General features: G+C 40.7%; 1 protein-coding gene across 1 annotated transcript; it reads left to right on the top strand.

Moving 5' to 3' along the window:
* Positions 1 to 1,148: 1,148 nt before the first annotated feature.
* On the top strand, positions 1,149 to 19,807 carry LOC125751518 (AP-2 complex subunit alpha-2-like). Its single transcript, XM_049030401.1, has 22 exons — positions 1,149 to 1,377; positions 5,490 to 5,558; positions 6,806 to 6,948; positions 7,742 to 7,935; positions 8,314 to 8,443; positions 8,715 to 8,816; positions 10,543 to 10,651; positions 10,754 to 10,904; positions 11,028 to 11,196; positions 11,976 to 12,113; positions 12,957 to 13,139; positions 13,473 to 13,570; positions 13,748 to 13,979; positions 14,279 to 14,452; positions 14,591 to 14,760; positions 15,572 to 15,654; positions 15,997 to 16,085; positions 16,710 to 16,834; positions 17,072 to 17,188; positions 17,371 to 17,440; positions 18,068 to 18,202; positions 18,719 to 19,807. Exons 1-22 carry the CDS (start codon positions 1,311 to 1,313, stop codon positions 18,794 to 18,796), a joined length of 2,826 nt encoding a protein of 941 aa, XP_048886358.1. The 5' UTR covers positions 1,149 to 1,310; the 3' UTR covers positions 18,797 to 19,807.
* Positions 19,808 to 23,298: the final 3,491 nt, after the last annotated feature.

The following is a 23,298-nucleotide window of genomic DNA, read 5'->3' on the forward strand; positions in this document are numbered from 1 at the left end:
TATTTTTTTCTGTCGTTAACTTCGCTTTTCACCAATTGAAGCAACTCGACTCGATTTAAGTTTAGTTATCATCCCCTGAAATTTGGAGTACCACTAGCGGAAGTCGATAGCAGTGAAAGATGGACGGATTAGAGGTTTGAATACCACCTCTGACGTGTGTGGAGTTTGCATTTTCTCTGTATGTTGAGTGGGTTTCCTCCGTAATTACGCTACGTGGTGTCTCGAAATTGCCTGTATATTATGTAAATGAGTGTATGTGCCTCGCGATGGACTGTCACCCTGTGCAAGATGTGTTGCAAGTGACCCCCCCCCCCCCGTCCCTGACCAGGATAAGCAGATCTGGATGGATGGGCAATATAACATTTAATAGTTTTTTTTTTTTTAATTCTATTTTTTCCCCTAGACCTTTAGACATTTCAACCCTTCAATTACTGTCAACCATGTCATATGTTTAGTCCTGTTGTTTTGTGAAACAACCTCTTTGCATGTAATATCAAAACACGCCGCACCTTGCATATACCTTATCTCTTGTGTTATAATGCATATACCTTTATACACATTTAGATGCTGGGAAGGAACCAGGGTACCTGGTGGAAACCAGTGAAATCAGCAAGTGCTGTAAGAATGGATTCAAACCCTGGAGGTATTAGGCAGCCTGGATCACTACTGCACCCCCCAGATTGCCCACAGTGTGCATGTATGTGTCTGCACATTGATGGACTGGTATCCCATTCCGGTACGTGTTTCCCTGCCTAGTGCTCTGTGCTCTCTGCGGGATAGACTACTGGCTTCGTATGACCCTGTTTTGGAGCCTGTTAAGATGAGTTTTTGATATTTTTTTTGGGGAAAGGTACCATTCGCTTTAGGGAAATATAAACAAACATTACCAAGTATGACTAGATGCGTCGATATCCTGCATTTTTAGTAAACTTTTAGTCAAATAGAATTTTAAAGGCTGATTGATAACTGCAAATGATATCCGAATCTTTTTAAACTGTCAGTGTCTTTAGACTTATATGTTGGGTGACAAGCAAATGAAAGGAAATGAACGACAGTCGAGCTATTGACGTGTGGCCAGTAATGTAACGTGACAGCAAATGTTTAACCCAAGCTTTTCTGCGCGTTCTCGTCGTACAGGAATTTAACCACGAGCGCTGACGAGTTCACGAGCGCTACTGATTCGCGCGTCTCCGCTACCGATTCGCGCATCTCCGCTTCCGAGTGACTCCCCGGTGCGTTTTTTTCCGTTAAAACCTGCGAAACCTGGCGTGTCACCTCAGGGATAAACACGGTCTGTTGAACGGTACGAAATGCCAGCAGTATCGAAAGGAGACGGGATGCGAGGTTTGGCTGTCTTCATTTCAGATATACGGAACTGTAAGTTTTGCCGTTGAACCACGCTGTCAATTGCCCTAAAATGAAAATGATAATTTATGGCAGATAGTTGAAAATATGTGCTGGGATTTCCTTCTTTTAGCTAGTTAGAGGTAAAAGAAAGCTTTCTCCCAGTATGCTGACACACGCATTTTTGACAGCTGAGACGTATGCAAGGTGCAAGTGGAGAAGTGACTGCTACTCTTAGTTCAAGTTGCAAAAGTTATGAAAGTCTATAGGCAGAAGTAGGGGGAGTTCGTTTAAGTCAAAATTTAGCGTTTAGTGTGTCACATTTTCAAAAGCTTCTTTTGGCTAGCACTGACATTTACACAAAAAATAGGCGTGGGGCTCAATCAAGGAACCATGAAACACTGAATAGATCAGTTTCACTTGGTAATGCAGTCACTATGAGGCAGGAAGTATGGGAATGATATATGGGGACTCATTTTGTATTAAAAAACATACGAACAAGTCAAAACGTTTGGAGAAGAAGTGCGTTTTACCAGAAGACTATTATAAAGTACGTTCATTTGTAAGGAAAGTTGAGTGTACTGTAAATACAGCCTTTTCCGGGTCCGTGCGCTGTACTGCTTAACGATCCTGGAGCTAAATATCACGGCAAATATGATGGTTTAGACTGATTTCCCTTGTGTATTTGAAATAGTCGTCCGAAATACTTTGAAGATGGTGGATTTTACTGGAGGTCACTAGCGTTCCTGTAAGATTACTGATGGACGTGATGTATTGAAACTTAGAACAGTGCTCCAGCAACGTCACTGAATTGATTTTAATGAAGGATGGGTTGGGCAATTTAATCTTTTTTTGATGACTACTAAATAGAAATAGAATGTATGTCCTTCTTAGTAATTTTTAACAGCGTATTGCAGACACACCATTTTATTACCCAGAACTTTTGCTTAAAGACTAATAACTGAACTAAAAATACTTGATTTAAATAGCCACATATCATCAAATGTCCTCATTAGCCCTGAAAATATTTTTTGGCCTTATTGGCTGTCCTCTTACAAAGATATCTTTGGCTGTCTGCAAGATATGGACACTATCCAGTGACCTGAGATGAAGACTGGACCCTATGGTACACTGTGTCTCTTTGTAGAATCCTTGGGTACCGCTGGTTTGACTTGTTTTGACTGGTTTGTGTCGAAAGAGTGGTTGCTCAGGGAGCCCCAAATGAGGCACATTATTGTGAGGGAGCCTCAGTTATAGCAGTATGGCCATGTAACGCGTTTCCCTGAGGGTGATCTGGCTCACGGCATCCTCATTGCTGACGACCCGAGTGGCTGGACCAGGTCAAGGGGACGCCCACATAACACCTGAGGGTGTTACCATTTCCAGAGGGTGGGACTAGACCGCATGTTGGCCTGGGGGTCATCAACCAAGTTCCTGAGGTGTTTCATCGTGTGGTGGGTGTGACAATGCACTTGTACCAGTGCTCCCTAACCTGACCTGACCTGTTTTTGGGTGTTTTTTAGACATAAAAATGTTACAACTTACATGTACCGGGTATCACAAATAACACTAATAATACTGAAACTGCGTGAGTATGTATGTGTATGTGCTCCAGTATGGACTGGGTGCCTCCCACCATCCAAGCATATAGGGGGATATGTAAAGCATTGCTCCTGCTCTCCAACACACATGAAATAATTTGTTGTGTGTCCAGTAATTTTACATATGGATCACTGTCCTACAATTCACAGTATATATGGTAAAGACGGGAAAACATGTACATTTATGTTGAATGATAAATTAAGTGAAGTGTAATTATTTTAATACAAAAAAAAAAAATCAGTGTAATGAGGAGTGCTTTTGATTTGAACTCTTTAGAGATTAATGAATGCACCATTCAAACTGCCGGCTCTGCTGCCACACCCTCTCTCACTCCCCTAGGTGCCAAAACAGGCCTCCGTGGGACTGTAAGATGTGTACAGACTCATCACAGGGTGTTTATGACTGCAGCACCTTTGTCACAGTTGTGAGAAAAACATGCCCTTTTTTGTCTTAGCTGTATGGTACCTTTTTTGAATGGCTGGCTCTAGCAAGATGGCTAGCTTTTGTAAAAGAAATACAAAGTGCATTAGTGCCTTATTGTTGAAAGCATTCGTTTAGGTTTTGTTCACAGTAACACTTGATCATGTTTACCATTCATTTCATCATTCAGTTTAGCAGGTTCTTTTGTCCAAAGCAACATACAAGTAAGAGAACAGAGTTAACTAATCCCTGGAGCAACCAGGGTTAAGGGTTTGCTCAAGGAGCCAGTGATGATATAATTACGTTGCTAGCCACGGTATTTGAAGCAGTAATCTTCTGATCACAGCTGCAGAGTAATAAGCCTGCAGAGCCACTCACTGCTTCTTTGTGCCTAGGTGAGATGAGATGAGATTTTTAACAGATGGAATTCTCACTGACACTGTGGAGTGTGATCATTATACAGTCATTAGTATGCATCGTTAGGTGATTCCATCATTGTGCAAACATCAGAGCGTACTTACACAAACCTAAATGGTATAGTCTACTACACACCTACGCTACAGTAAACTAGAGTAAGAGTAGCGTAAGACATTATGCTGTGACGTTATAATGGCTATGACGTCACTAGGCGATAGGAATATTTCAGCTCCATTACAGTATTATCTTGTGGGACCATCATCATATATGCGGACCATTGTTTATAGAAACTTCATTATGCGCCTCATGACTATATATAAATATAGCATATTTAGAAATGTAACTATGGATATTAGAGACAGATAAGCATGGGGATGGGGGGAGGGGTTTACTTCTCAGTGTGGCCTATATGTTCTGAACTGTCATATTTGGAACGTAATTGGGCAAATTTATCAAGGATCATTAAGTTTATATGAACATTATTTAATTGTCATGTAAAATACACAACCACTTGAATAAAAGAACTCTTGATTGCTGTGGGCAAGTGATTGAGATCTGATTATTTAGGGATTTATTTGGAGCAACACAAGGTCTAGAAATATGGCCGTAAAATCCATGAAAAGTCCATGAAAAACACAATATCTGATTTGTAGGACATCCAGGGAACACCTGTGGTGGCCACATTGTGACATGTACAGTATTGGCTTCTTTTGACTATGTGCATTTGTTCCTAACAGACATGGGTTAATAATGAATTTGACTGGGTTGAGTCCCTCGTGGTACCTAATAGCCCCTTCCATGTCCTTATACAGAAGACAATCCCGATCTGATGTGCGTAGGCACACTAAACTGGCCCAGTAACATTCCTTGTAGGAGAAGGTGCTCAGAAGCTAGCACTGACTGTATAAATGGCGTGGTCCAGCAATGGCATGGTCCAGCAATTAAGGAAAGGGGCCTACAAGCAGTTGTACAGTTAGTTGTAGCCAAATGTGGCATTTTGTACTCCTAAGATTCATAAGATTAATGTTTGTTGTGCATCAAGCTGGAAAAAATAAAAACAGCTATGCTTATCTTTTCTTGTTGTACATGTTCCGTGCTTGTTTGTTTACTCACCCAAGAGATTAATTTGATTATTTTTGCATGTTTCTAGTTTGTTTGTAGCTATGTGTGTGTACAAATGCAATTTTCCAGATTTTGTTGCGAGACATTTTACATGCAGTACTTTTTTGAAACAACCATTGCTTTACATTGTGCTGTTGTCATCTTCTTTGCTTATTGAAACGGAATCTTCACAAAAACCCATCAGTTTCTTTGATTATTATTACTCAATAAAACTACCAAAGCATGGGAAAGCAACAGGAAAACTTAACTGTGAAGTAAAATTTTCAAGTTTTGTGTTTTTTTATTTTTTTTTTATTAATTACCTTTTCCTCAGAGAACATTTTACCTTATGATCACCGCAGCTACACTTAGGCCTAAATCTTCTTTTGTTGATTCTGGGGTTTTCTCAAGGAATCATATTATTCACTTTTGCATGACAATAAGTTTATCTGATTAAGTTACTGTAGTGTCTGCCTATTTTTTTCTAATTCTATGTGTGTTACATCTCACTGTTATCCAGATTAACCATTAGTGGTTATATGCTCCAGTATGATGTAGACTTGCACCACAATGTTGCTGATATGCTCACTGTATTTTTTTTCTAGGCAAAAGCAAAGAAGCAGAAGTGAAGAGGATAAACAAAGAATTGGCCAACATCCGCTCTAAGTTTAAAGGTAGGCTTATCTTGTGTATTATGGATAAATGCAATCTGATTCTCGGGACCTATTTGCATTTTTATTTTATTTCTTTTGTCTCAGCTGGTTATGCACAGGATAGGAGCATTTTGTGTGAATTGAATTGCACAGCAATGGGATGCTTTACTTTATGATACTAAGAATCAATCAAGGTAGTGTAAAAAAACAGGAACTAGATGACATAGGTATGTTCTGCAAATATGAATGTTTTTCCCATGATCATTTCTTTGGTTTGACAGGTTCAGATCATTTTACAAGTACAGGCACAAGCATGCAAGACACAGTCTACCAGGGTCACATTGTTTCCGCTTGAATAATTTGTTTTTAGCAATGCTGGTCTGTTGTGTCTTAGAATTAGCTATCACAGTCAAACTGTGAAGGCTGTTGTCTTAGTGTGCCCTAGAAACACATTATCTGGGAGACTAAAGGCCAATTCATGCTTTACTTCTTCAAGTGCAGGGTGAGTAATATAAATTCCATTCAGGGGTGTCCGGTAGACTGTCCATGTGCAGCCCATCTTTTTATGGTTGGCAGACGTTATGCACCTCGGTGCGTGTCCATTGCTCATGTGCTAGGACATTGACTAGGGATTTCCAGTAGGTGGCAGCACTAACTTAACAGAGCAGACGTCAACGAAAAAAGAGCAGATTGAGAATAGTTGGTATATTTGTAGTTATGAAGAGTACCTGTATCAGGAGGTGTGGAGGTATTCACATATCATATTCACATATCAGACATTATACTGCAGTATACAGTATTTTGAAAAGCAATGTTATTTTGGGATTTTTAAAGTTCACTGAGTTGGAGTGGCCCTGAGTGATTTTGTTGCCAATATGTCAAAATACCACGATATGACAAATGACCATAATACTGTACTGTCTGAATAATAACTAAAATTGTTAATAAAAATGTAGCCATTTCACTATGTTGCTTGTATTTGTGTTTGTTACAATATATCTGCCCTCTCCTGGTAATAGAGTAAGAGTTCAGCACTGGTATAGAATTAATTCACACATACATTTTTGCTGTTGGCAGACATTTTGCAATTGCTTATAATTAAAAAATAAAACAGGCAAAACACTAACCACATGAGAAGAATCTTGCAAGCAACTGCAACAGTGAAGAGGCGCTGGAGAAAAAAAAAAAAACAACGGAAATGACACTTTAGGGTTTTATGAAGCGTACCGTACTCATTTCACACTATTCGTGTGTCATCTGTATGACAGGGGACAAAGCTCTGGATGGCTACAGCAAGAAGAAGTATGTGTGCAAGCTGCTTTTCATCTTTCTGCTGGGGCATGATATTGACTTTGGCCACATGGAGGCAGTCAACCTGCTCAGTTCCAACAAGTACACAGAGAAGCAGATAGTGAGTGGAAGACAGCCCTTTTCACTTTGTGTGTGGATGTGTGTGTATTCGGGGTGTATGAAAGGCAGGAGGTTGAGTAATGTAGCTAAGGTTATCAGTATTGATTTTTTTCATTGTTCTTAGTGATTTATATTCAGGTGTGTTTCATAACCCAGATCAGAGAGCCTGCGTGAGTGCTTTCTTTCTTTCCCCGAGATGGGCAACTTAATTTTTCCAAGAAAACCTTGTAATCTCATCCCCAGACTATTCCTCTCTGTCCGTAACAACAGGAACTTCTGATCCACTGTAAATGTCCTTGTGTAGAAATGTGAAGCAAAACCTGTGTTTTAATCTACCTTAAAAAAAAGAATTTAGTAATTGTTAGAATGAGCTTAAGGGTCTCATTAACTTATTAATCTCTTAATTGAACTAAAAATGGGAGGAAGATGTATGTGTGTGTTGTATGCTATCAAGCTTTAGCCTTATTTCTTTAATGTATATAACTCTTGCATATCTAAAATGAGAGATATTTGGAATGTAATTTTGGTGATCATACACGAGCTATTGAAACATTTCAGTCATATAACAATGTAGACCTTCCCTTAGTATTCAATCAAAACATGTTGTTTCATGACATCTCCATTTTGCATGTGTTTAGCTGAAAAATTCCCTCTCCTCTCCTTAATTTTGCCATATGTCTGCATTTGGAAAACCTTGATTTTTATTTTGTTTTGTCTTTTGGATGTTTAAATATTATAGAATATGTCCTAATACACATAGTAACAAATACTGAAATTTTCTTCCCTTGTTCCAGGGCTACCTATTCATCTCTGTGCTGGTGAACTCCAACAGCGACCTTATCCGGCTCATCAACAACGCCATCAAGAATGACCTGTCCAGCCGGTATCCAGTGTTCATGAAGCTGGCCCTGCATTGCATTGCCAATGTGGGCAGCCGTGAGATGGCTGAGGCCTTTGCCCAGGAGATCCCTCGCATCTTAGTGGCTGGGTGAGCCGCTAAAGGGAATTTTAAGAAGTCCGATCAAGCCCTCAGAAAAGCGGGTTGAGGAACCAACTCTAAGACAGGGTTTGAACACTGCAGATGTGTGAACACAAAATTCTTGACATCTTTCCGTACCCATTTAACAATGGAAGTGGACATCTTAGATTTTCCAATGAAATCCGTGTTGATTCGACAGAGACGAATGTAAAGAGTACAGAATAAACAAAGGAGACACTTCTACAGCAGCAGATAGTGGAAATGTGACTTCTTTCCATGTGGAGGACACTGCTAAGTTTGGACATGTGTTGAGACACATCTGCTGAGCTTGGTCTGAGTATTACAAGGAGAGTACCCCGTCTGCCCTAACCATGATCTGTGTTACAGGGATACCATGGACAGTGTGAAGCAAAGTGCAGCTCTCTGCTTGCTCCGGCTCCACAGAACTTCACCAGACCTGGTGACAATGGGAGAGTTGACTTCTCGTGTGGTGCACCTGCTCAGTGACCAGCACTTGGTATGGTGGACAGGTGGACACTGTGAGCCGGGGGGGGGGGATAGTTCTTATAGCAGCCTTTGGTATGGTATTCTGTCGTAAAAGGATATACATGCTTGCCTATACCCTATACTAAATACTTTTAGAGCAATATCACATAGTGCTTGATATTAGATTATCTGCCAGGATTATTCAAAAAACATACATTTAGTCAGAGGCTGAATGGTGAGCAGATGTTTCTAAATGATGATTTGAAGGCCACTATATGAGATACACTGTCACTCTGCTGCAGGGAGTAGTAACGGCAGCCACAAGCCTCATCATTGCACTGGCTCAGAAGAACCCAGAGGAACTCAAGGTTTCTATTCCTCTGGCTGTGGGTAGGCTTGGCAGGGTAAGTCACATTGGTAAAGGTGGGGCTACACATTTGGAAGTCTCTGCTTAAAGAATGCCTGCATTCGTAAGAATTAGTTAGAGAACCCTTTGAATTTATCTGGACAGTAATGGCTCCTAAAATCTGACCTAATCATTATCTAAGTTAAGCGAAGGTATCGGTTCATAGATCCAGGTTCACCATTTCCAAAATGTAATCCACAATCTTTACTCCAAAGTGCAGGCTAGGGTCAGAAAATATCACACACAAGTACAAATCCGAAAACCAAAAGTCAAGATCAATATAGCAGGTAAATGTCAGAACAACAATGAGGCATGAAGGTTCAGTAGAATGATAACATTACCTCACAAGTGTATTACTCTGAAAAGGTCCTTATAAAACCCTTGCCCTAATTAGGAAATAGTCAACAGGTGTGTCTAATATTCACTTGAGGCAGGGCGTGGTCTGGCTTGCCATGGATAGGTGGGCATGGCTACAGGGAGTACTGACTGTTATTGGCTTATTCTTCTTTACAGAACTGTTAAAGTTGCTGTATGTATTTTCTGATGTCTTGCTTTAACAATCTGTGTCAGATAACAGGAACATGGACCATAACAAATACTAGATATGTCTGGAGATCTTTAGCATTCATCCTAGGGTTCTTTATTACTTCTTTGAGAATTCCGTACTGTGCTTTAGCGCTGATATTTTTAGTATCACCGCCTCAAGGGTGTGGAGCAGTAGTTCTCAATTTCTTCCACTTGTAAGCTTTCTGCCTGACTGTGGAGTCTTTAGAAAACCTTTTGCAGCATTTTCCCTTCTTATGAGCTACAATAACTCTTCTTTTGTGTTCCTCTGAAATCCATTTTGATCAGACCACATTGCCATTGAGTAAAGTCCTTCTGAGTAGGTAACCAAAATAGTTTTCTTTTATATGGAAGGTTATGTCAGACCCACACATGAATTGATAGGAATGCCTGACTCCAATTACACCTCTTTTGGAGGTCATTGTTCTTTATTTATTCAATACGCATACGATAGTGTGAATGTCGTTTGTGTTCTTTAAGTAAGCCCTTTTTATTATTATGACTTATGATGAAGATCTGATGACATTTTAGGAGCCATTTTCGTAGAAATCCAGAAATTCAAAATGGTTCAGAAATCACAGCTGCATGCTGTTCCATGGGGCATGTAGATTACATATTTGAGTTTTAAATGTCTTCTTTAGCCTGCAGTATGTTCTGTAATGTGGTGTTCAGAAATTTGCATCTTAAAATTAACATGCTGTATATAAATGGGGGGGCGGCATGGTGGTGTAGTGGTTAGCACTGTTGCCTCCCACCTCTGGGACCTGGGTTCGAGTCTCCGCCTGGGTTACATGTGTGCGGAGTTTGCATGTTCTCCCCATGTCGTTGTGAGGTTTCCTCCAGGTACTCCGGTTTCCCCCCACAGTCCAAAAACATGCTGAGGCTATTTGGACTTGCTAAATTGCCCATAGGTGTGCATGTGTGAGTGGATGGTGTGTGAGTGTGCCCTGCGATGGGCTGGCCCCCCATCCTGGGTTGTTCCCTGCCTTGTGCCCATTGCTTCCGGGATAGGCTCCAGACCCCCCGCGACCCAGTAGGATAAGCGGTTTGGAAAATGGATGGGTGGATATATAAATAGGTAAACTGTTTTGTTACCCTCTGCTTTTTTTCAGCAAATGTTCAGCTTCATGCTTCTTCTTATGCTTTTTTTTTTATTTCAGATCGTGATCCCTGCTGCTTCAGATTTACAGGACTATGCCTACTACTTTGTCCCCGCCCCATGGCTGTCTGTCAAGTTGCTCCGCCTCCTGCAGTGCTACCCACCTCCAGGTAAGATGTCACGGCAGATGTTAAGTATAACAGTGGGGTTCCACTTTATATAAAAGCTTAATGTTTCATCATCACGTTGTCACTTTTGCCGGTGCTGGCCAGAGGATGATTCTGTTCGCAGTCGGCTGACTGAATGCCTTGAATCCATCCTAAACAAGGCCCAGGAGCCACCCAAGTCTAAGAAGGTGCAGCATTCAAATGCTAAATATGCTGTGCTTTTTGAGGCCATTAGCCTCATCATCCACTATGACAGGTTAGTAGGCAGCATTTATTTCACTAAAGAACAACATACCTGAAGTATATTTCATACATACATTTTTCAGTTTCAAACCCATGTATTGGTAATGGTTGTAATGTGACACTTCATTCCTAACAGTGACCCTGGCCTGCTTGTACGTGCCTGTAACCAGCTGGGCCAGTTCCTCCAGCACCGGGAGACCAATCTGCGATATCTGGCTCTGGAGAGCATGTGCACACTGGCCAGTTCGGAGTTTTCCCATGAAGCTGTTAAGACACACATTGAAACGGTCATCAGTGCCTTGAAGGTACCTTTTCAACCTCGTCATATTGTGGGTGAGCTGCAGAAGGCATAGCTTTTCATTGAGGGCATGTTGTGGATGACCTGCATACTTTTTCAACTCCTTATAAGGATGGGCAAAATAGCAAAAATTCTCAACAATATGTTAATTAATATCAAGGCCATAATATGAAGTGAGCCATTGTTTGGCTTCAGTACAGCTTTAGTTCTTTGTGGGTTGCTGTCATGCACATCCTGAATGTTGCTTAGTGTGATGTTTGATAAGTCTTCTTCTGGGGGTGGTTTTTGGCTTTGCGTCCCGTGCCTGTGAAGGTCACTGGATCAGATCTCACATTCAGCAGGGCAATTTCTCTGAATAAGGTTTTTAACCCCCAATTGCTCCAGGGATTGTCCAACTTCTCTTTTTTAAAAAAACTGTATGTTACTTTGAATAAAAGCACAAGTTAAATCAATGTAAAGAAAAGCCTGCAGTCATTTTATGGATGAAGGAGGAGCAAGTCTGCATCCTGGAATGCCCTTCAATCTACTTTGACTCAGCTTTGTAGCTGTTTTTGTAATTGTGGTTTAGTTGGAGTACTTTTTTATGTGGTGTTTCCATGCCCTGCACATCTCCATGCACCTGGTCAGTCTGAATGCAAATAGGTACATTTGCAGACTCTGTGAAGTCAGGCTTGTTTTCAGGTTCGTATAAGATGTTTCTTACGTATTTTAGGATAACTAAGTATGAGCGACAACAAGTGACCTGTTCAGTATGGTGATTTTTACTGGAATTTCTTTTCTGTGCAGACAGAGCGGGATGTTAGTGTCAGGCAGAGGGCGGTGGACCTGCTCTATGCCATGTGTGACCGCAGCAACGCCAAACAGATCGTGGCTGAGTTGCTGGACTACCTGGAGACTGCAGACTACTCCATCCGGGAGGAGATTGTGAGCAGGATTGTTACGTCAAATGTCTTTGCTTGATTTACATTATCTGATCTTTTTTGCATATTCTTTGGAAATTGGTATAAAATCCCATTTGCATTCCAAATTTGTGTTCTTATATATCTTGACAAAAATCTTTTAGCTTTGGCTTTGCTGTGTAGATCAGTGGATCTCAACCTTTTGTTATCCAGGGACCCCCTGTGTCCAAGAAAACATGTTTTGTCCCTCCCCCTGGCCATATAAGTTCTGATATTGTTTGTCTTGTATGAATTCTGAATTGGTGACAAAAATCCCCAGTGTTAATTAATATAAACATATGCTTATTTGATTACACTGCCAAAAATGTAATTTCTTTTGAACATGACTTAAGCAAGGTTTTACTCCACCATTTCTATTCTTGTTTTATGAACAAAAAATCTAAAAGGAAACCTGTTTGGCAAGTTGTTCTGTAATCATAAGCCTGACAACCAGTGCTTAATAACTGACAAGCCTTCAAATAGAACAGATATTGGAAATTCAGATATTTTTCACAATATTTTTAAATGAAATTAACCTAATAACAATGATTCCTTTTCCCCTCCGTCAGCTTTCCCGTGATACGATAACTGAATGGTTATCGATATACCGTATAAATTCAATATAGGCTACCGCCCAGCCCTAGCTTTAGCATTAATAGTATTTTTTTCTGTGCTTTACAAAAAAAATGTGTGCCCCTCCTTGGTCTTCGCTGAGGCTGATTAGTGGCCTGCGGCCCCCCAGGTTGAGAACCGCTACTGTAGATGCACAGATGTTAAGAGATTTATAATGTTATACAAATGTGTGTCGTCTTCGTCATGGTCTGTCCAGGTGCTTAAAGTGGCCGTCATAGCAGAGAAGTATGCAGTGGACTATGCATGGTATGTGGACACCATCCTGAATCTGATCCGCATTGCCGGCGATTACGTGAGTGAAGAGGTGTGGTACCGTGTCATCCAGATCGTCATAAGCCGCGAGGAGGTCCAGGGCTATGCTGCCAAGACTGTCTTTGAGGTAAATGTGGAGTCAGCTTCAGGTGCCTGCAGACTCATTTTGTGGGCTATCAGAACTAGTAATAGCGCTGTTTTTAGTTTCAAAGTGATTATTTTTTTCTCGTAAGCTTCATACTATTATTTTTGTTTGGTTTGTTCATCATTGGATTGCAATTATTCCGATCATAATTGGAACTGCAATTTGTTTAGTTTTTTTAGACCTGCGTATTCTTGTTTTCTGTTAGTATTATGTATGTTTATCTAAGACAGAGTTTTTAAACCTGGGTGGGCGGTACTTCCCTCTTCCTCATTCAGTCCACCTTGCACTAAACTACCTGCTGTGCTGCTCTGACAGGCTCTTCAGGCTCCTGCTTGCCATGAGAACCTGGTGAAGGTCGGGGGATACATCTTAGGGGAGTTTGGAAACTTGATTGCTGGAGATCCCCGGTCAAGGTAGAAGCTTGACTCTGCTTTGTTTAGCTTATATGTGTGACTTCGCTTTGTCTGTGACCTCTTAGCTGCAGTGAATTGTGTTTTTATAACTACCTCTGTACCTGCTGGTTTGCTGGTAGAATACATCACTTGCTCCCATTGTGTGCACTGATCCCACCTCTTTCTTTGGCTCTGCAGCCCTCTGGTTCAGTTCAACCTTCTGCACTCCAAGTTCCACCTATGCTCAGTGCCCACTCGGGCCCTCCTTCTCTCGACCTACATCAAGTTCATCAACCTGTTTCCTGAGATTAAAGTCACTATCCAGGATGTTCTGCGCTCCAGCAGCCAGATCCGCAACTCAGATGTGGAGCTACAGCAGCGTGCCGTGGAGTACCTGCATCTGAGCTCCGTCGCCAGTACTGATGTCCTGGTACTAGAGGGCTGGGAACTGGGAGGACTAGATATAACTGCAAATGGCAAGAATGCTTAGATCCTGAGTAGATGGTATACTAAATGCATTAGAAAGAAATCCCTTGTTTATGAACATGATGCCTATTGAAGAGTAACAGAATGCAAAAAAAGCTTTTATAATTCTTATTTTCTTAATTCGAAAGCCTGATTTCCAGAGTTTAATGGACGGGTGAAAAGATGAAGGTGTGAAGGATCCAGGAAATACCGTAACATTCACCCGGAATTGTCAACTTCACTTCCATTTGTGCCCATCTGAAGGCAACAGTTCTGGAAGAGATGCCGCCCTTTCTAGACCGCGAGTCTTCCATATTGTCCAAGCTGAAAAAACGAAAAGGGCCGGGTGTGCTTCCTGATCAGGAAGACAGCCCCAAGGATAAGAATGCTGGAGTCAACGGCACTGTGGATTCAGTCAGTTCCAGCAGCATTACAAAGGTAGCAGGCTGTTCCATCTGCCACTCTTACTCAAATATGTTTGCAGCTGCTTGGTCTAACACCCTTAACTTCTATTTTTTTATTTCTTCTGCTACTATGCTGTGGATGTTACTAGAAAAAAATGTGTTTTGCCTACAGGCTTCTCCGTCACCATTGTCAGCTGCTCTGCTGGGTTTGAGTAGTACCTCCAGCCAAAACACCTCCTCCTCTTCTCCAAGGGGAAGCTTGTTGGTGGACATCTTTTCTGATAACCAGTCTCCCATCCCCGAAGCTGCAGCTGCACCTGTTGCCACTGAGAACTTCTCCAAGTAAGAGCTAAGAGTGTTCTAGTAAGAGTTTTGTCCATTTTGCATCAAGTCAGTGAACAAAGCTACCTTTCTAGTGGGCAGAGCTGACCTGGATCATCTAGACCTTTTCATCAGCAAGTAAAAAAGTTAAAGTAATTTAAAGTTCAACTGAAACCAGACTCTTCTGAAAAATCTCTCATTGTTCTTGACTGGTTACAAAATTGTGGAAGATTAAAGTTTTAAGAAGGTATCCTAGGCCCTCTTTACATGTCGTTTGAAATGCGTCTTGGGTGCTTGGATCACAATGGTTTCTAGGTAGCATTGCCAGTTCTTCTTGCCATCAAGGCCCATATCATATTAGTGGTAGGAAGAGGGATGAATTGAATTTTTTGCCACTCTGTGACATCAGTGATTTGTGGTTTTTTTAATAAGATTTTTGGAATTTTGGGAGGCTTAATTCTAGTGGGATTCCAAGACTGCTGTTTGCATAGATATTACTGCTTAACTGATTTAAGTTTGTAGTAGGTATACACCACTTGGTGGCGCTGTCCACATTGACATGAAGTCTGGTCATTTTACTCTCTTTTCAATGTCATGGAGTTCATGAACTTCTGCAGGTGAAGAGCATTGTGTCATTGAACATGAGGCGACTAAACACATTTACATTTACACTACTGAAACGAAAACTTCACAGAGGTTCTACATTAAGCAGAATCATTTCTGTGGCCTGTCTGCATTCACTTCTTGGATAAGCATAGATAAAATATTTGGATTATTATAAAATGGGGCTAAGGTTCTGTGTTTCACAATAAGTCTTCTTATGCTCTGATAGGTTTGTGTGTAAGAACAGCGGAGTCCTGTTTGAAAATCAAATGCTCCAGATTGGACTGAAGTCAGAGTTCAGACAAAATCTTGGTGAGTTCCAGTCCATCCATCCATTCATTTTCTGAAACCGCTTAATCCCTACTGGGTTCACAGGGGACCGGAGCCTATCCCAGGAACAATGGGCACAGGCAGGAACCAACCCTGAGCGGTCGCCAACACACCGCAGGGCACACACACTCACACGCACACAACTACAGGGCCAATTTAGACTCACCAATCAGCCTATCCTGCACCCTTTTGGATGTGGGAATAACCCAGAGTGAGTTTCAGTCACTCTGTTGAATAGCATTAAAACACCTATGATAATGAAATTATATATAAGCATGAAGACCATTACTTTTTGCCACATTTTATTTGTCTCCTCTCCATTAGGTCGCCTCCATGTGTTTTATGGAAATAAAACCTCAATGCAGTTCCTGGATTTCTCACCGTCTGTGGTCTGCCACGATGCTTTAAAATCTCATATCCTTCTTTTATGCTCATTTAGTCTATTTTTGAAAATGAATAGTATCAAAAACTGTGAAAAGTTATCATGGGAAATATTTATGCAGATTTACAGTTTTTTTTTGTTTGCTTCATAATGAGAAAATATAATTAAGACAAGATGTTCTTTTTATTAGCATGCACTTGATTGGAACTTAAATTAAATTAAATTAAATTAAATTAAATTGGATTAGGTTCAACTTTATTGTCGCAGTGCTACAGGTACAGAGTCACCACCTAACCAGGTGCAGTAAATACAATAAATTACAGATAAGTTATAAATTATGAATTTAAGTGTAAATTATGGTTCTGCATAAGGTATTGTGTAGCTTATGGTGCAGAAAGGAAGCACAGAGAATGATTGTGTCGGGAAATGAGAAGGTGCAACGATAGAAGTGTAAACTGGAGATATACGGTGTGCAAAATGAATAGTCATTGCAAACAATGTGCAAATGTTCAGTTGACGTACCAAGCTGTGTATGTTCGGGGTTGAGGGTAGGACCGGGTGGAGTTGTGGAGTTAAGGATGTGTTGTTGTTTTGCTCTGTATATGGCGTCTGACCCTTTCATTCCCTCCAGTGTTGTGTTCTTAATGATATCATACAACTCAATGTACATGCTAAGTCTGTGGACCCCGTTGTGAATGGAGGTGCCCAACTCCAACAGATGTTCAACATCGAATGTATTTCAGATTTCCAGGAGGTACCAGTTCTAAACATCCAGTTCAGGTAATTGGTCATTTCAGATGACTGGCTGTTAGTGTGTTGTGTCGTAAATGCTGGTGGGTATTCCACAAAGCAAGATTTCTTCATTAGCCAGATAAGACAAATTTAAGGACTGCCCAATGGAAATGTCACTCATTTTTCTTCCTATTGGGTAGTTTTCATGTTTGGTTATTCACTGAAGTCCACTGGCCTACATCGGCTATCCATTCCCATGCATATGGCAACTACTTACCCTTCCAGGTATGGGGGCACCCTGCAGAATATAGGTGTCAAGCTTCCAGTCACCTTAAACAAGTTTTTCCAGCCTACTGAGATGACATCACAAGAATTCTTTCAGCGCTGGAAGCAGCTGAGCAAGTAAGAGTGTTTTACTCATTATACCCTCCCATATTCTCTTCTGTTACCACCCACACCCACAGAGCCTAACCTGTGTTAGCTATCTTGCCTTATTTTTGACTCCTTCCTTTGTCTTTGTCTTGTGCTACATTCCTTTCCCTAACGTTTATCTGTTGTATCAAACTGACTGCTCTTTTTAACAGCCCCCAGCAGGAGGTACAGAAGATCTTTAAAGCAAAGAACCCCATGGACACGGATGTCACCAAAGCCAAAGTAAGATCTTAGCATAAGAACTAGGCTCTCTATCAGTATAAATCCATTCTTTGGTTTAATTTGGATTACAGAGCCCTTGCTGGGTATTGTGACGTGATTTTAATTTTAGTAATTATGTTAAGATTTCACCTGAATTGTTCCTTATTCTGTTGCAAATTTCATCTGTAAAATTCATGATCTTGCAAACATTGCTCAAGATCTCTCTGTAGTGTTTGCATGTGCTTGCCCTTCTAGAATCATCCTCTTCTGTTGAATAAATGTATATGAGTTGCACAAAAGACTACTGTATAAACTGATTGTGATGGAAATTTCTAAACAAATCCTTCCGGGTTCTAAAGGGGTAATCCAATCTGGGTAAACTGGGCTTTGTTAGCAAGGTTCCAGTTTGCATGGGGAAATTCTAAATTGCCAAAACCCAGTCTGGTGACATTCTTGTATTTTTTTTTACATGCATATAAGGGTGGTTCTTTCAGCCTAATTCTGGATGAGGCAGCATGTTGATAAACTCTGCGTCGTGTAATTAATTGGTAATCACCACAAAACGGCTCCACAGCAAAATACAAAGAGGTAGTGTTAGAATTTGTACCCTGATATCCACAGCGGATTTAGCAGCGTGCTGTCTTTCAGATTGCCGGATTTGGTGTAGCTCTTTTGGACCAGGTAGACCCCAACCCCTCCAACTTTGTTGGTGCTGGAATCATCCATACCAAGTCAACTCAGGCGGGATGTTTGCTGAGACTGGAACCCAATACCCAAGCCCAGGTGAGCCGGAACTCTCCACCAGACAGTTTTTCTTCACCTTGGTTCTATGTCAGTGAAATACATCTTCAAGTCAAGTCAAGTGGGACTTTATTTTCATCCAGTGCACATGACACGACAGGAGGGCAGACGCACAGTATGTACATGAATAGGATTAGAATGATGTATGCGAACTATCTGTACATAGCAATATTGAATATAAACTTTCTTCGCATAATATACAATATGTACGATAATTTAGCAGCAAGTAATGTAGCAGCGGATAACAGAAAGTACAAATATGCCTTATACCTTCCTCACTGTGTGTACCTTTCATTTGTTACTAAAACTGTATTCTGTGTTCCTTCACCACCAGCTAAGCATGTTTCCTTACTGATGACCCCTATGCTTGAGCCTCACACCACATCTCCTTGCACCTTCTTCCAACTGGCCTCATAACTTCTCCCGATACTTCTCTCCCGTTCCCCTTACTACATCACCTTCTGTCACTCATGTCCACATTCTTCTCTTCTTTTGCAGATGTACAGACTTACTCTACGCACCAGCAGGGACACTGTGTCCCAACAGCTATGTGAGCTGCTTTCAGATCAGTTTTAAACTCTATGCCACCGAAGGAGCCCCACCCGATCAATGTGACCTCAACAGCCTCGTAGTGCAGTCCATAATAAATACATCATTCGATTTCCTTTCCTAGTTTACATTGAACTTCTCCAGTGTATAGTGTAAAAGTGTTTTGTTATTCTTAATATTTAATCATACATGAATGATATTTGTTAATTAGCTTTCTAACAATTCAGTTTTTGTGTTTGTTTGTACAATATAATACTATGCTTCATTTTCCCTGTTTCTCTGTGACATGGTAACTTACTTGATAGGACCCATACTGTAATGGACAATTCATTCTGGCTGTTCTTATCTCAGTGAGTAAGCCATTGTTCCCCAAAGCTTAGGAGAATGTGTTGGGTACAGATAGTTGTGTATAAAATGGCGAAGTGGACAGGGCAGGGAGGTAAAAGAAAAAGCAAACCCAAGCAGTAAGGTAAACTGAGGCTTGCTGCCCCAGTGGCCATACAACAAGGGTCTCCTCATCATTTGGCCATTTCCCACCTGTCATGATATTGCCAGCTATGCCACTGCCTTATGATCAGAGGTAGGAGATTCAGATCCAGAGAGTAAAAGTCCAGACCAAGATTTTGTTTTATCCACCGAGTGGAGAATAAAGTGTCAGTCACAGGCCACTCAAATGGTTGGTTGAAACAAAATCTTGGTCTAGATTTTTACTCTTTGAACCTGAACTACCCACCTCTGCTTATAATTTTCTTCCTTGATTGTAAGACTGTGATTTGATTTTAGAACAATTGTCTTGTATAGGAATTCAGTCTGATGATGTGATTCTATGCAGAAGAGAACTTTGTATGCTTTAACTTCACATATAAACTGAGATTTTTTTTTATTGCATCAATGTTGATGTACTTTTCATAATTTTTTAAATACTTTAACACCTCTAAATGTATGACAAATATGAATGAAAAACTCATCTGTTGGATTTTATACAGTGCAAGGCAAACATATGAATAAAAATGCCATAAATCTCCGACTTGCTGGCAAGACGGAAATAAGTGTCTCGTAAGTCAAATTTACTAGCATTGAAAAGTTGTTCAACAATACGTATGAGTCAGTTTTTATATTATAGCAACAGAAATGTGACAGTTTGTTCCGTAAAGGTTAATGTAAAATAAAATCTATAATTTCTTGTCATTTTTTAAAAAATTCCAATAATAAATCTTACAAACACAGCTGCAAAATATATAATATAAAATGTCTTTTATATTGGCTTTTTAGACATATGATTTATAAATATTTATAAAAATATAAATGTGATGTGGAAGGGGCGGCATGGTGGTGCAGTGGTTCACACTGTTGCCTCACACCTCTGGAACCCGGGTTCGAGTCTCCGCCTGGGTCACATGTATGTGGAGTTTGCATGTTCTCCCCATGTTGTTGTGGGGTTTCCTCCGGGTACTCCGGTTTCCCCCCACAGTCCAAAAACATGCTGAGGCTAATTGGACTTGCTAAATTGCCCGTAGGAATGCATGTGAGAGTGAATGGTGTGTGAGTGTGCCCTGCGATGGGCTGGCCCCCCATCCTGGGTTGTTCCCTGCCTCGTGCCCATTGCTTCTGGGATAGGGTCCAGACCCCCTGCGACCCAGTAGGATAAGCGGTTTGTATATATATATATATATATATATATATATATATATATTATATGCAACATATATATAAATGCAATACAAACTTGGGAGCCACACCTAATAATTAAAGAGACTTGAACATAAATGCATCCTTGAACAAACTTGATTTGTTTGCACAGCTATCTTGTGTATGATTGCTCAATCCTGTGGTATTAACTGTCAGTCAGGATTACTTTGTTAGAGGTTGAGTGCCATTAATATGTTTCCCATAATAACAATACAGGTAGGTGCATTCAGCTTTTTCATCTTGGGCATCAGTTTGCGAGTAATTCCCAAGAATGGTAAAATGTATTCGTTTTTATAAATAATAAAATAAACATTTAGTTTTATTGATATCTCAACCAGTGAGTAGGAGTGCATTTGACTTTACCACTCAGCCAAACAGCAGCCACTCTAAGGCACACACATACTGGTTGCAGAGGAAGCCTCACCTAGGAGTGCAATCAGCAGGCACAACCAGGTCCTCAGGCACGACTCCTAGAAGGAAAGTGGACGACCGTAAGACCGATGTGGTCATATGGTGAACCCACCTAAAGTCCCTGTATATCATGAAACTTATTGTGCCCTAGAAGGACGTAGTTTATGAAGCACATGAGCACAAGAGTATGAAATATACTGTAGCAGAGGCGGTACAGTGGAGCTACAGAATGCAGGTGCTCCCTTTTGAGGTCGACTGTCAAGACTTTGTAGTTACAACTACTCTACTTAAAAAGGATGGGCTTCCGAGGACAGGACACCTGATAAGCCATCAGATTCTTACTGGGAGTGGCCAAATAAAGCTAATTTACTCTGAAGTGAATGGATCCTGATTGGGTGCCAAGCTGACAGTCTATCATTGGCAAAGGTTATGTTATATCTGCCAAACCCGTGGAAGTCGGAAGCGTTGGCAGGTATGAGCTATGTATCTGGACCAATGTAGCTGAAGTATTCATGGGAACAATCTTTCAGTCCAGGAAGACGGAAGATCTGTCAATATAGGAATCAGTATGAAAATACAACTGTCAGGCTGTATTTCGTAAATCCGTCTATGAAAGCTTTGTTTGTTGTGACTCTTGCAAATACGGGTCCTTGTGTTGGTTCACGAGGTTGTACAACACAACCATGTATGAGAGGCAGCAAAACGCAAACAATACTTATTTGAAAGTAATATCAATAAAACGCTTGATGATTAAGAACTAAAGATTGCAGATTAGACACAGTTAACACAGTAAACCTTCAATTGTTATGCTGGAAATTGAATTGGCAAGATTGCATGCAATGCCGTTCACCTGTCGTGAGTAGATGGGCAAGGAAGCAGGCGAAGGACATAAAAACTGGGGTAAAAAGGGTTTTAATTGGCACAAGAAGAGGCATATGAAACAGAAATCACCATAACAATACAATGACAGAACTAGGGAAACATACTCTGACGTGGACTTAAATACACAAGGCTAATGAAAACAACTCAAAACAGCTGATGACACGGGGATTCCACACGAGGCTAACGAGGGGGCGTGGCCACAAGGGGTTTGGACGGGCAGGTCATAACACACTGCTTAGCTCTCAAAAGGATCTCCCTGTGCTCAGCATCTTTTTCTATAGTATAGAGTAGCTAATATTGATTATTATTATTATTATATATTTCCTACGATGCCCTAAAAACACCTTTTAATACAAATTGTTTGGTTCAAGTTCATCACTCAAATAGTGTTTCAGGTCACTCCTAATTGGTAAACAACATGAAACAATATATTTAATGTGAAGGAAGAACATGTCTCACTGTCTAATTTGATATTTACCGCAGAGGATTCTGCCTGGCAGGCAAGGCAGGATAAAGTAAGCTAACAACTCTTCTCCATTCTTCGGAAACAAAAAGTTACAGATTGGGCTTCTAGTTGAATCCCGTGACAATGTGAAGGATGCCATTTAATGGCACCTACGGGCCTGACATGTTGCAGAATTATAAAGTCGAAAAGAACACGGAACTGGTCTGGTTTCTTATACAATGCATCAAATTATGATGAATGCAAGGACCCTTCTATTTGATTTTGATGAGGAAAGAAATGCATCTATAGCTTAAACAAACAATAATGGTTTTGCTTGACTGCAGGATCACTGCAGTGCTGTACTGGAATAATGATTACAGGCGAAGGAAGGATGAATAGATTATGATCCTACTGTGTAGTTACATGAATCACAGGCTTTCTGTTATGAAGCATTATTCAAATAATCACATATCATCCATCCATTTTCTGAAACTGCTTATCCCCTTCAGGGTTGTAGGGGGTCCAGAGCTTATGGGTGCACGGCAGGGAACATCCCAGGATGAGGCACTAACCTATCACAGGGCACACTCTCACACACACCATTCACACCTATGGGCAATTTGGCAACTCCAATTAACATTAAAATATTCTTGGACTGTGGGGGGAAACCCTACAGCAACACAGGGGAGAACATACAAACTCCACACACACGGAACCCAGGTCCCAGAGAAATCCCAGAGGTGTGAGGTGACAGTGTTAACCGTGCCACCCAATCACATCTCAATAACACTCTTTTAGTTCCAGACATGACAATGATCAAGGTAACATAAGTGACGGACAAAATTAGTTTTATTATGTTGCTTTACAAACAAAACTACCACTATTACTATTACAATCTTTATGTTTATAAGTGCAGTTATACACCTTACAGTATATACACCTTATTTCCGCTATGCTAAATGCTAAACGAGTTCCCAAGCAGTTTCCTCTTTGAATTAATATTTATTCAAGAATTAGTCTATATTTTACTTCAGATAATTAAAATAAACATCTTATGGCGTATTCTGTTTGTCTAGTATTAGAGAGATTATTTCTTCTCGGT

The sequence above is a fragment of the Brienomyrus brachyistius genome, chromosome 11 (assembly GCF_023856365.1).
Source record: "Brienomyrus brachyistius isolate T26 chromosome 11, BBRACH_0.4, whole genome shotgun sequence".
Taxonomy (NCBI): domain Eukaryota; kingdom Metazoa; phylum Chordata; class Actinopteri; order Osteoglossiformes; family Mormyridae; genus Brienomyrus; species Brienomyrus brachyistius.